General features: G+C 37.1%; 1 protein-coding gene across 7 annotated transcripts in view; it reads right to left on the minus strand.

Moving 5' to 3' along the window:
• Positions 1 to 6,400: 6,400 nt before the first annotated feature.
• Positions 6,401 to 15,019, minus strand: part of LOC137124065 (glutamate receptor 2-like) — a 68,113-nt gene continuing 59,494 nt past the window's right edge. For 3 of the 7 annotated variants that reach the window (XM_067498687.1, XM_067498689.1, XM_067498686.1), the window contains one exon: positions 9,427 to 9,567. Coding sequence is in view for 3 of the 7 variants with exons in the window: in XM_067498688.1 (XP_067354789.1) it covers positions 9,433 to 9,567 (135 nt within the window). In the remaining 4 variants the exon portion in view is untranslated. Of the gene's footprint in view, positions 9,568 to 15,019 lie in introns of all 7 variants that reach the window. The other 4 variants (XM_067498688.1, XM_067498691.1, XR_010913904.1 and 1 more) reach the window with 3 other exon arrangements.

Below are 15,019 nucleotides of genomic sequence, written 5' to 3' on the forward strand. Positions count from 1 at the left end.
ATGTTACTTCCTTATATACTGGTTAGGCAAACATCAAAGCCAGTTAGCTTTAAAAGCTTCAAAGGAAAAAACTTCAAAGCGAATGATGTGATTCTTTGAATATGTCACTGATGACGTCATTATTTTTAAAAGTATAAATTTGTACAATCTTAAAAAGTATATTTACAAAGCTATAATCAAGCGATAATGTCTATTATAAGCTGAACATTTTTAAGTGTTTCTGGCTGATAGTATGCCAAAGCAGTTATGCCAAAAATGTATAGAAGACAGAAGTCACAATAATATAAATAAGGATATCATAGTAGATAAACAATAATTGAATTTATAAGTCAACATTTTCTTTTAAAATAGAAACAAACAACCAGTCAATTCCAGTCTATATTACAGTGGAAAACTACTGAAGTAGTTACACTGAAATGAAAAAGTTTCAAAATTGCACATGCTACAGCAGAGATACAGGCATTTTCACATTATTGTAAAAAAAAATTACTTTTGTTCTTTCCTTGCTATTGTTGTGTATGTGTTGTGTGGATATCTGCAGAAGTCTGAGATGAGTGGGAGGGCAGCAAATGTTCAAAATTATTGAACTTTGACCCACACTGCACTGACTTTTGTGGGCACAGCCAATAATCTTTTACCATCCATTGTTTTTCCCAAACTGTGCAATTAATAATTATCTTGATATTAAAGACTACACAAAGACATACAGCCTGTTTAATCTGTGAAAATTGTAGGTACATATATAATTAGAAAGACTGATAAATGCAGTACTAGAGTATCGAAAATGTCAATGGCCACTTAACACTTTTATCCAATGTGCTTTACAATGTTGCTTCTCATTCCCTCACACCAATGAAGGTGGCTGCCATGCAAGGTGCTCACCCGACCCACAGGGAGCCACTTGGGGTTTCATGTCTTGCTCAAGGACACTTTGACACGTAACTGGGACCAGGGATCAAACCATTGACTCCGTGATCTCTGCATGACTTCCTCATTAACTGAGCTATGTATTGTCAACAACACTAACATTGTCACCAAGGTGGTGTAGGTTTGTGTACAGCACCTCCAGGAGTTTCCCAGGAGCACAATGGTAGATCATTTTTGTTTAGTTAGGTCAACAAGATAAGACCTACAATTTATTCTGACTGTACTTTTATTTTTCCTCAATTTTTCGTCCACAGGTTATTACGAAATTTGCACAACAAATACTGTTTTCTAAAATATTTCCTCATGTCAGTGTTACCATCTACCATGGACAGAAAACTATGGTTGTATCTCCTATATGTACTGAAGAGGGATATAGTTTCATCTATAATAGGGCAGAACCAATATTAACTTTGTATGGTTTAATTTGCTAGCTGACCAATTGATCTGGCTTTCTACTGTGGCTAATGTAAGCTAATACTTTTTTTTTTTTTTTGTCCTTCAGGCTTATCCTGTGAGGTGAGTTTTCAGGTAGGTAGTAGACAGGAATGCAGTGGGCACCTAGAGAACAGAACAGGGTAGCTGGGCAGGCAGGCAGTATCAGAAGATCAGTCTGAAAAGGCTGGAGAGTCATTGAGCATAGACTACAGAAGACAATCTGGCAAAGTGACTGAGGGAGAGCGGGGTTATATAAAGGCAGGGAAACAGGAGAAATGAATTAAACTGATTAACCATAGAGGGAGCTGTGAACAAGACTGAAATCTCCAAGGAGTGGAAAACTGGAATAAGTGGGAGAACCACACCTTCTGTCCCACTTTGTATCTGAGTGCTGTTTTTAGCCCATTTTCACTAGGCTTGGAATAATCAAAGCAACATCCAGTGAGGTTTTCTTCATGCCAGGTGGCGTCTTTGTACTGAGGTTTGCTGTATAACACTTAAAGTAATTGCCATAAACTGTGTCCACCCCATGGCAGAGGATAGCAGGCAGTTGTAGGCATACTCAACCTAGACCACATTCTTGGCCCATGATGCAGGATCCTGGGAGCAGAGAGTCTCTAAGTCTGTCCAATATTTTTATGGATAGAAACCCAAGCTAATGAAGATGCCGAGCAACCTACAGAATCCTGCCCAGAACTTGGCTGTAAACTGGGGGCCGATGATGTTGTGGGGGAGGTCATGGGGTTGAATCCTGGACTAGGATTTTGGCAAGTCTCCTTGGTGGCTAGCTTCTCTTCTAACTCACATCATACCTGTGGGGCATAACCACTCACAACATTGAACATCACTCCTTCGATTTCCAGCTCAGTCTGAAGCTGGAAATCGAAGGATTTCCAGCTTCAGACTCATCAACCTGTCTGATGCTCTTTTCAGCTCTAGAATATTCCTCACAAACTCCTCTTTCAGGTTAACTTCTACTAAATTTATCTTCCTATCTGACCCATGGTAGAACAACTTGAACCCTGCTCCTAAGCTTCTAGCCTTGGTACCTTTCCACCTGGTCTCCTGGAAACACAGTATATCCACCTTCCCTCTCTGCATCATGTCAACCAACTCTCCAGCCTTCCCTGTCATAGTCCCAACATTCAAAGTCCCTACTGTCAGTCCTACACTCTTAGATTTCCTCTTCTCTCTGCCTATGAACACGCCTTCCTCCTTCCCTTCTTCGACCAACAGTAGCCCTATTTCCACCGCCACCCTGTGGGTCAAAAGCACCAGTGGTGTTCACTGTTAATCCGGGCCCTGACCGATCCAGTATGGAAGTCAGATTCGGTGTGGAAGTCATGATTTGCATGTTTAATTTTTGTTTTACACCGGATGGCCTTCCTGACACAACCATCTGTGGACTTACGACTGGCACAAGAAAACACTGGCTTGTTCCCCCTTGTGGTTGCATTTGTCTCATAAAAACTATAATTTATTAATATAACATTATGGTTGGTATTATTTTACAAATATCTTTTTCCCCAATGCGGTGGTGAAGTGGCTAGAAAGCTAGAAAGTCCCCGATTTGAATTCCTGGCGGACTGTAGCCTTTCTGTGTGAAGTGCATGTTCTCCGTGCTTGTGTGGGTTTCCTCCAGTTTCCTCGCACAGTCCAAAGACATGCATGTTAGGTTAAATGTGACTCTAAATTGCCTGTAGTGGTGAATGTGGGTTTGAGTGGTTGTCTGTCTGTTTATGACCTTGTGTTGGCCCTGGGATTACAGTAGCCTGGAGAGGTAAGATAATTGATAAATGGATGTTTGATCTCCAAATACGTCTCAAATCTGGATGTCAGCTCCTTCAAACTTACTGGGTTTGTGTTCATCTTCATGTCCTCATATGTTTCTTCTTTGGTGCCCCTTACAAATTTCTAGAAGACATAATTTCATGAGAATAATATTTGTTTTCTTTCTTTTTAAGTAGCAATCAGGATGCACATATCTCCTTAATCAATTTTTAAACAGGAGGAAAGTCCAAGACGGCATTTTCAGCTTATTGAGAATGAAAAATCTTTAAAGAAAACTAAACTCGTTATGTCACCTAATGTTTACTTCCCTCTTTCTATCAGGTTAGTCTGTTCCAGTGGACATGGTTACATGATGCATTTTCACTCTGATAGGTCTCTTGATCTGAATTTCAGTGGAATATTTGCATCCATATAAACTTTGCTAATGAGCAGCCAAAACATGACCAAAGCAGTTACCACAAATGACAAAACTAAAAGATCAAAAACAGACACAGAATAATTCCAGAACTGTATAATTTGAAATGTGGATGAATTATTTAGGTGTCTAATGCTGGAGTAAAACATCCAAATTCTCCGTAGAAACTAACAAATCTAACAAACAAAGTTTTCAGTTTTAAAATAATAGTGATATCAATGCATACAGGATCTTCTAATAGCTTCAAGAGCTTCAGAAAGTACTCAGTCTAAATTTCTAATTAAAATGTGTAAATTTTAACCCATAAGGCAGATCTCAGCACCTTTAGTTCTGCGCTAATATTTGAGTCAGTGATGATCTCAGTTCCTTAGAGCATGCAACGTGTGTCCTTCATTCCTGGGAACAAAAACAGCCTTATTTCATCAAACTTTGTTTTAACTTATCACTGGCTTTTTTTCACAGCATTTTAAAATGTTCTAATTAAATTTGGAAGATAAAAGCTGGTGTCAGAGTTCAAATACGATGTGTTGCTTACATTTGCCTGAAGGGCAAGTTGACAAAACGTGTTTCTTTGGATATTGAAAATCCGCACACTCACTAAATATCAATATAGGTTTACATAAATGTGGCCAGCCTGCGTTGCATTAAAGTTCCTACTGGTGGTGCAAATGAAAACAAAAAATAAGCCCCTAAAGGTGTGTAGTTCTGTGAAAATGCTCCTCAGAGGGTAGTCTCTAATTCTTATTAGTCCAAAAGTACTTCAAGTGATCTATGTACTAGTAAGGAGACCATCAATTAGGGTCCCTGGTGGAAAGGGCTCAGTAGGATTTATGGTCATATAAAGCTGAATGTATTTAGCACAACAATGGAAACAAACTCCATGATTTTCCTAATTCAAAAAGATATTTTGGTGCACCTGTCTGAATCCTGTTAAATGCAACCCCAATGGTGAATTAAATATTTTGTTGATGAAAAAAATATTTTCTTTACTCTTTTTTTGCCATTTTAAAATAAGGAGAACTTTTGCACCCAATTGCATCTAATGTAAATAGTAGGGGTCCCATGACAGGTCCCCAAGGCAATTCCCTAAAGATACAAAGGTCTTAGATTGATGAATCTACAAAACGACTCTGTCATTAAATAAAAAGTAAACTGCAAGTCATGGACAGTACCACAAATCCCAGTATCCAAAAGATGATCCAAAAGAACAGACTGGGATATTATATAAAAAGCTGCTATGGTCCAACTTGTATTTTTTTTATAATACTGCACTTTTGTCACTGCAATTGCTCTCTAAGGCTTTAGTTTAGGGTGTAAATGTATATTAGTAAATGTATTTAATATAACTTCCCTATATTAAAATATTTCTCTGCTCCTAAGAACTTGGGGAAAACTGTCAAAATGCCTCTAACTCCTCCAGATGACATCACCCGGGGATGTTTTTCATCATGAGGTGATTGGGTCATCTTGGAGAGCTCTGGAGAAGCAGATTGACCATGATTAGAAACTCCATAGTTTGAGCAACAAGATAACCTAATCTGAACGTAAGGCATTTTTCATCTAGAAGTAGATATTGATCTAGGGATATTTTGATCTAAGGAAGTCACTGGGAAGTTTAATGGCATTTATGTACTCCCCAAACTAGAACCAAAAACATGCGAGTTCAAAAATCAGTAAAGGCGTCTTTTAAGTTGAGCTTTCAGGGCCACCACAGATTGTTTTTGCCTTCATATTGGTTCTCAAATAGACCGTTATCTACAGAAGCAATATACTGCATTTCATCAAACCTCCTATAGAGAAATAAATGCTACTAATGATTCTTTAGTGGTAGATTTCTGTGGTAACCATTTTTCTGAAAATTAATTTGCTCAGTTGAAAAAAAACAACTTACAAGACTTTGGTCAAAATTTGAGTTTAATAAAAAATGAAGCTATACCAGAGGCCAAGTCAGAAGTGAAGAGTGATCATTTTCATTTTATCTCTCAGTGATTGACATGTTTGAGAGCTATACTGTAAATGTAAATAATCATCACTATAACACCATGACAATCTTATGCTAATTGCCACATGTGGTTATTGCAAAAATCTGATGAATGCATGAGAAGGAATGGAAGCAAACACCTTGACATTTTCAGCTTCACTTTACCAGGAGATTTTCACATCTTGGGCATTTGTCATGTTGAGGGAAAGCAATTACTGCTAACCAGCTAGCTTCAAACTGGCAGCACATATACCAGTCTCCCGGTGAAAGAAAATAGCAAACGAGTTCTTAAAAGCATACACTATACATAACAAGAACCACATTAAATACTGCAATTAACATTGTTAATATTATTCTTATTACTATCATTATTGAACACTAAAATGCAGCAAGGGACAAAGCTTCAGGCTGACAAGTTTGTCTGAAAGAAAAAACTCAAAGTGACATGCAAACATTTGTCTGTCTCCTCCTTGTCCTCTTCTTCTTGATCGTGCTTGTCTTCATAGCCATCATCAGTGCAGTATACTTAATAAAAGGAAGGTTTTTGTTCACATTTTTTTAAATTAGCCTCACATAAGTGAGAGCTCCGATTGGCTCAGGTTTCAGTATCAGCAGCTGCCATTGGCTGAGCATGGAGAGCTCTGATTGGTTCTCAGTCTTGTTTAGCACATTATTTAGTTGGCTTTTCAGAACTCCTACGACAAGGCTATGTGCATGTATGTGTGCAACAGTGTGTCAGATTTGATCATGAACTGTGCATCCGTACTGATTTACTGTCATTACAGATGTGTTTTTGTGTCTGTGTTGCTCTGTTGGTGTGGTGGCCTATAGACAGGGATGGGCAGTAACTCTTTATGTGTTTTAAAAAAATATATTTATAAAATCAGATATTCAAATTGGCACAACAGCAAATTAGTCCTGAAACATTTTCAGGTTTGAGAAAATATCCACGATGGAGGCATTGTAATATTCTCATATCTCATGTTGTGGTTTAATGCTAAAAACTGTTATTATTATTTTAGATGTATGTGTATCTGATTGTTTCATTTAATCTTAAGAAATAAAAATTGTCTTCGGTGGATAGAAACAGTCCCCCAAATAAGCTTCAGCTATTCATCCTATATACATTACATATTCATTACCTCTTCCTAGACTACAACAGTTATCTGATAAAATATTTCTGTGTTGTTCTTTATCCATAAATAAATGTACCTTCAATAAATGACTATTAAAATGTATTTAAGTATAGTAGTGCAGCAGCAGCCACTCACTCCAGTATTCACACACACTGCTGGTTCCAAAACAAAAACATTAAGTCATCTGCCTAAAAGATGAGCATAACAGATCAGAGGAGCATATTTACCACACTGTGTAAATTCAATACACTGTACACTGTAATGTGAGTACTAATATTAATAAACCATGCAAATGTACAGTTGAAACTTCCTTAAAGTGGCCATGTTGTGTCTGGAATAAAACTATTTCATTACCAGATCACCACTGATCTACAAGTTCTGTGCCTTTGCTCTTCTTCTCCCCCTTATTGCTTTGATGGTTTGGCATCAACTTTATAAACATGATGACAGCCAGCAGTTTACTACCATGGCAACTACAGATGCATTTCAGGCATGTGACAGTTGACCATCTTATGCAGAGCTGGTTCAACAGATAAACTTGTATTTTTAAGACTAGCTGTCTACATTTGCCGTATATTTTACTCTAAATGTGGAAAACTATAGTGACTCTACACTGAGCTGTGTTTCCTGTCAATCCTTTACTTAGTAGAGGTGATCTGACTGATCCAGGTATTTTTGTTTAAAGATTGATACAGGCAAAAATAAAATGATACTTTCTTCACACAACTCTCAAACATGTTTTCTCCATATAAACCTGCTAGTTTTGTGGTGCTGCTATCGTTCACAGCAGCATGTCCAATGTCAAATCAATATTGGAGCTAAAGAATCTGGATATTACCATCTCTGCCACCTTTGATCAGATCAGAACCATGTAGACAACCTTGCACAGCCAATTCTCCTACACATGTAAGAAATCATAGGACATTACATATTTTTCATAAAACTGGACAAAAAAGTTTTAAGAGACCATAAACCCTCTCATAACGTGCCCAGACCAAACCTACGCTGGAATTTAATTTAAGTGTTTAATTTAAAATTGTTCTTTAAGTGGCCATATTTTCCTTTTTTGCATTTTGGTTGTAACCTAACTGTTTGATGATCAAACAACACCAAAAGCTCAAAATGTGACTAGGATAAGATGCCCACACAGTACAGTCCCACCCACCTGCTCTCATTTATGGCTCACTGCTCTGAACGGACATTCAGCAGGCATTCAAAAGTAGACCAATCAAAACCAAGTCACCTTGGGGCAAAAATATAGTAATAGTAAAAGTAAAAAGGAACTGTATTAAGTCAAAACTACTTGAAGTAGCAAAAATCAAAACACTATGCAGTGTGGCTCATTTCACATCAGTGAATATAATAATATTGTATAATGATAACTGATGTATGTGTTCATCATTTTAATGTTGCAGCTGGTAGTATAGGGAGCTTGATGTATGAAGTACCAGAAAATGGAGTACTCAATAAACTTGAAATACTCAGGTAGTTATCAAGTAAATGTTCTTTGTTACTTTCCACAGCTTACTAAGCTAATATAATGCAATGCTACACTGTCTCTTTAGCTGTTCGCCAGGGCTTTGTGTATCGCACAAAAGGTGCAGATCACTGTTACAGTCAGAAATTAACAGATGTTTGTCTAACTTGTTAGAACAATAATATTACCAAGAACCACATGCTACAGTAACTGATCAAAAGAAAAAGTTTAAATACTTATGCTGTTAATGTTCTTTTCATTTGTTCGATCATTTATTGTGATTGGTGTGCTACATGGAGGGTCTCTATTAAAATGGCTTATATTTTTTGTTTGCAGATGAATTTGTCTATTGCAATTAAAACTGGTGCAATCTATGAGGGGCTTTTGACTATTCTCAATGACCCCAGGGTGTATTTGTTTGGTGTCTTTTGATTCAGTAAGTGTCACCAAACCCAGAAATGTTCAAATCTTACAAAGAACATTTCAAATAAATTCTATTTTGTATCAACATACATCTTGACAATACACACATACACATACTTTGCCCATCCCTGTATAGAGTTAGTATTTTGATACTGTTTTGTGCATGAGTGTCAGTCCATGCATTTCGTGGGTCTTGCCAAAGTTAAAAGTCTCTACTAATTAGGGATTTTCAGGCAGAAATAAGTAGAACGATTAGTAATAATAACAGCATTATCTCCTATCACAAATACAATTTTTTTCATGGATGTGACTTTTCAGGACAGTATTTCTTCCTCGAACTTCATAGCACTCATTTTAGCCAAGATTCTGCTTTAATACCCACAAATCCTGATCACGTCCCTGAATAATTTTGTTATTGCATTACCACTGGCATCACTGTTGTCCTTATTTTCTATACAAGAGGAGCCTCCAAGGCAAAAATCTATGAAACAATGATTTGTGTTTAGAAAACTGTCCACTGTGCTTGATTGTTTTTCATGAATTTGTACAGGACCAGCCATTTTTCTCGTGGATGATCAAGTAATTCACTCCATAAGTGGGCAGGTCTTTGCTGAAGCCTGACAGCCAAGTGGTGGGAGGACAGCATTTGTCCAGTCTTTCTAGGCTAGATGTCAAAGAGTGAGATCAGTAGTCCCTAGAGAGATATGATTGGCTTAACTTCGGATTGAAAACCACCCATGGTGTGTGGTAATTTTTCACCGAAGGAGATGACAAATATTTTCATTCACTTTCAGAGGGGTGGAAACGATGTGTGTTGATTGGCTGTAAGGCACTGGCTCAGGCCTGGTCAGGAGAGATCAGTCATGCTGAGGCTCATGGGTAATCCTGGACGAAGATAAGCCACTGGGACGCGACCATTCTCACTGGTCGATCCTGTGATGGACAGACGGGCTTTGGAACGCATTGCATCTGTGAATTTCATCTGTACAAAGAAAATATATGTAAGTTAACCATGTTTGAATAATTAACTTAAAAACTAGACAACTAACTGCTTCTGGTGAACCATCTGTTCTGACTGCAGGAAAATGTTATATTAATTCATGATTTTGGGAAATGTGCTTACTTGCTTTCTTTCTGAGATATGGCAAGACCGACACTAATTAACACTACCTGACTGAATGTCATTTAGTGAGTTTAGATGAAGTTACAGAACTAATTTTAACTCTTTTCTGAAAAATATTATAGCCTCCATCTATTCAGCCATTTGCATTTGTCTTTGGCAACAGGTTGCTGTTGGCTAACCGTGTCCTTTTACTGTACTTGGCATAATGACATGAGATTTTTATCTATCAGAATTTTTCATGTCAGAAAGAAAGTGTGGAAGCACATTTCCAGACCATCCATGCACTGACCAAGGTGTTGATTAATATAATACTAGACTGCTGCCACCGGACTTCCTATTTATTCTGATTCTGAAGTGTTGATGTTACCTGTGTGCTTCAGTCTTCCATTCGCTTTGAGAGTGTGAACACACTGAGGCACACATGCTGGGCAATATTGTGATTGCAAGTTCCTCTACTTTAATACTTAGACAAGCTATACATAATAACAATCCTCAATAACAAGCTGAAAATCATATAAAATGCTCTTTCGTGTTAGTTTATGCAAATACAAACTCAAATGCACACACACATACACACTCACATCAAATTTAACGTTCAGGCCTAAATGTGATTCAAAAATAACAACAAGCTGAAAATATCCAAAAGAGATACAAAATGACCAAATCAGACACAGAACAACATAAAATTGACACAAACTGACTTAAAGTAGATACAAAACTTGATGACTACTACAAATTGATAAGAAAAAATACAAATTGATAATAAATGTACACACAATTACTAGAGACAGACATCAAAAACACACAAATGCAAAATAAATGTACAACCCTAATTCGGAAAAGTTGGAAGGATGTGTAAAATGTAAATAAAAACAGAATGCAATGATTTTTAAATCTCATCAACCCATATTTTATTCACAATAGAACATAAACAACATATCAGATGTTGAAACTGAGACATTTGACCATTTTATGGAAAATATTAGCTCATTTTGAATTTGATAGCAGCAACACATCTTAAAAAGCTAGAACAGGCTGATGTTGTTTTCTTTTAACAACTGTATGTAAACCTCTGGGAAGTGAGGAGACCACTTGTTGGAGTTTAGGAGAGGAATGTTGTCCCCGTCTTGTCTGATGCAGGATTCCAGCTGCTCAAAAATCCTGGGAATTTGTTGCTGGATTTTTGTTTTTATGATGCACCAAATGTTTTCTATTGGTGAGTCTGGACTGCAGGCAGGCCAGTTCAGCACCCGGACTCTGCTCCTGCAAAGCCATGCTGTTGTGATGGATGCAGTATGTGCATTGTGTTGCTGAAATATTCCAGGCCTTCCCTAAAAAATATGTTGCCTGGATGGGAGCATATGTTGCTCTAAACCTCTATGTACTTTTCAGCACTGATGGTGCCTTTCCAGATGTGTAAGCTGCCCACGCCATAGGCATTATTGCACCCCCTTACCATCAGAGATGCAGGCTTGTGAACTGTCCACTAATAACAAGCTGGATGGTCCTTCTCCTCTTCCATGGTTTCCACAACGAAATTCAAATTTGGATTCATCTGACCAAGGTGCATTTTTTTATTTTGCTTCAGAGGATTTTAAATGAGCTTTGGCCAAGAGAACATGGCAGCGTTTCTGAATCGTGTTAACATATGGCTTTTTCTTTGCATGATACAGCTTTAACTTGTGGATTGCACAATGAACTGTATTCAGACAGTGATTTCTGGAAGTGTTCCTGAGCACATGCGGTGATGTCCAGTAAAGAATCATGCCTGTTTTTAATGCAGTGCTGCCTGAGGGCCAAAAGATCACACACATCCAGTTTTGACCTGCGCCCTTGTCCCTTGACAGAGAGATTCCTCCTGATTCTCTGAATCTTGTGAATATTACATACTAGAGATGGTGGGATCTTCAAAGTTTTTAATGTTGAGGAACATTTTTCTGAAATTGTTTTACAATTTTTAGATTTAGTTTGTCATAGATTGGGGAACCTCTGCTATTCTTCACATTTGAGATGCTCTGACTCTCTGAAATGTTCCTTTTATACTCAGTCATGTTTTAAATGCCAATTAACCTAATTAGTTGTCGAATGCTCCTCCATTTGTTTTTTTTATTTGCAGCAATTACCTTTCCCGCTTTTTGTTGCCACTGTTGCAACTTTTTTGAGATGTGTTGCTGCCATCAAATTCAAATGAGTTATTTTCCAAGAAATGGTAAAATTTCTCAGTTTCAACATCTGATATGTTGTCTATGTTCTACTGTGAATAAAATATGGTTCGATGAGATTTGCAACTCATCGCATTCTGTGATTATTTACGTCTTACACATTGTCCCAACTTTTTTAAAATTGGGATTGTAAAATCATGACCAAAATAAATCAAAAACAGGGTGATACTCTTCCGTGGTCTGTGCCCAGTGGCCTTTTTTCTCTAACTATGCCATTTACTGTGACTCCAGTCAGAAAAAAGAGAAAATTCATGGATCTAACCAAAACTAAATCATTTTTAGCACACTTTACTGGTATACACATTTAATATACAGAAAGACTTAAGTTTAGTTTCTTCTTCCAATGCTCTTGTAACACTGAGCTTTAAAAATGGTTTGGTACACCTGATTTATGCCTCACTCCACACAGATATCTAGACCTAGTGTTATTTTGGCACAAATACTGTATATACACATGTATGCACCTTTAATTAGAAATGTAATGGCACAATACATGTAATAAATCCCACAACATGCACCTGTACCCACAAAATGATCTGAATACTTTTCAAAATGAGATTGATGAAAACATTTTCAGCAATATCATTTTGAAAAGTAAAACGTAACATAATATTTTAACACACAGCTACTGCAAATGTTCCTTTAACATCTAAAGTAACAAAATTGATCAAGGAATATATAAAAGGAAAGTTAAATTAAATTATCTAAGTTATATCAGTGCTAAATTTTGCATTACCTTTGATAAACCCTCTAGGTAATTAACTTTCATTAGTAAAATCAGGTGTCTGATCATTAAAAAAAAAGACTGGCACCAGGTGTGTTAAACTGTGCTTGCACTTTAAATGTGCAAGTGAGTAGCTGGCACAGTAGCAAGCAGTCTGCTGAGAGCAACACAAAGAATGGAATCAGGAAAACAGCTTTTAGAAGATCTCAAAATAAATTGGTAAAAAATTATAAAGCTGAAGAGGGGTATAAAAATTATTTAGCTCATACTTAAGATCATAAGATCATACTTAAGATAGGAATAAACAACACACAAGACTCTTCAATGAAGTGGGAGACCAAGAATCGGATGCCTAACAACTGAAAGTGGCCTTGGCTGGAACCTGGCGTGTGAGCTACATAGGAATCCAAAACAAACATCAGGGGACCTCTGTCGATACACTTAAACGTTGATGCAGACCAATGCAGATAAGGGAATTATGGCTGACCGTAGGCCGCAGAGACCCCGATGCGCACACCTCCGAATCTCAACAACGCGTTGTGCAGAGATGTGCAACAAACACGCTGATTATTAGATGTCAGGTTGAACCAGAAATGAAGAAATGAAAAGTAAAACAAGAAACACAACCATTTATACCGGTCTAGATGTCTCACAATTTTCCATTTGGTCTGTGAAATGACCACTCCTGTTACCTCTCAAAATATGTATTTATGTGTTTATTCTATAACAACAATGGACATAACATGTTCTCTATGTCTATTAAATACTTTACATCCTCATCTGAGCAATGAATGCAAAAAACAAGTTAACTCCAGAGGCTTCACATACTTTCTGATGTCACTGTAATTTTGTACTCTCTACTTTTATTAAATTCAGCTCAGTATACAACACCTCACAAAAACATCTCCTGCCAAAAAAACATGTCTGCAGGGCTCTGAAAAATGTCATCATTTTATCATTGAAATCTGCATTTATAGTGTTGCTTATCATTCACACATACCAATATTGGTGACTACCAAGAAAAGTGCTCATCTGACCTGGGGTTCAGTGTCCTGCCCAAGCACAATTCAACATATCAGCATGTGGGACCAGGAGTAAAACCCTAACCCTGACCCTGTGGTCCATGGACCCCTGCCTTCTTTACTGCCTTCAAAACGGAGCTACATCTGCCTGAAACAAATCACTTAGAGGCTGTCCAAGGGGCTTGTTACTAAAGAGCGGTGCTAGGACCAAATTCCCTGGCTAGGAATAGACCTCAGGCCATGGCAGTGAGATCACCAAATCCTAGACTTAGACCATCAGGGAAATGGTCTTTACAATCAAGCGTGGCCTGCAGATGTCCAGATTGTTTGGGGAAAATAGCATGCAGAAGGGCATTGTACCCTTGGAGTATGCTAACCAACATGTGAAGAAACAATGTGAGTTTTAGAACAAAAATATGTACTCTGATGAAACATCAAACATGGTGGAGGTTTAGGGGTGTATGTCTGCATTAGTGGCTGAAGATTTTAAAGCAAAGTCCATATCACCAGTCAAAAAACTAAAATGCAGAGGCAGTTTTTAAAAAATAAGCTGAATATTTTAACATGGCCTTCCCAGTCTCTAGATTGAATATTATTGAAAATATATGGCAGACAACTACACAATCTGCTAGTGTGGGAAAAATTGGGCTGTAAAGAATGTGCTTAAATTACACCTTAGAGAGTATTAGAGAAAATTCACACTTTTATAATGATATACTTTTAATTAATTAATTTTACTATAAATTAACTTTTTTAAGCTCCTTGACCATTTTTTTTACTACTGATGCTACTGATGATGAAGGAACATTTTACTAATTGATGTGCATAAAATATTTTGTTGATGAAAAGTCTTTTTTGCCATTTCAGAGTAGGGGGATGCAAAGTTTTGCACTGTATAGACACACACACAGGCATATATATATAGAGAGAGAGAGAGTACAGTATTCTATTGAAGCGATTATTTAAAGTTATTTTTAAATTCTACATTTCACCACTTATACATTTACTGTAGTATTATGTAATGAGTGAATGGATTACAGGCATGAAAGCAAAAAAGCAATATGGTAGAAAATGAGAGATTTAAATTAAAACATTGAGGAAGAAACAGTGATACTATGTAAGTATGAATTCCGGTTTGGAGAAAGGAACCCTTGCACATTATCTCCTTGGTAAGAACATATTGCTACTAATACTGCTTTTACAATTTATCCAGGAATGAGGTATTTTTCAACAAAATGTCTTTCATTTAGAAACAAACGTTATGACTGTAACTCTGTCGCCCAAAGGAAAGAACGTAGAATTCTCTATGTATCTTTTTGTGGTCTGACTTTTTTACTGTTTCA

This window comes from Channa argus, chromosome 3, assembly GCF_033026475.1.
Source record: "Channa argus isolate prfri chromosome 3, Channa argus male v1.0, whole genome shotgun sequence".
Taxonomy (NCBI): domain Eukaryota; kingdom Metazoa; phylum Chordata; class Actinopteri; order Anabantiformes; family Channidae; genus Channa; species Channa argus.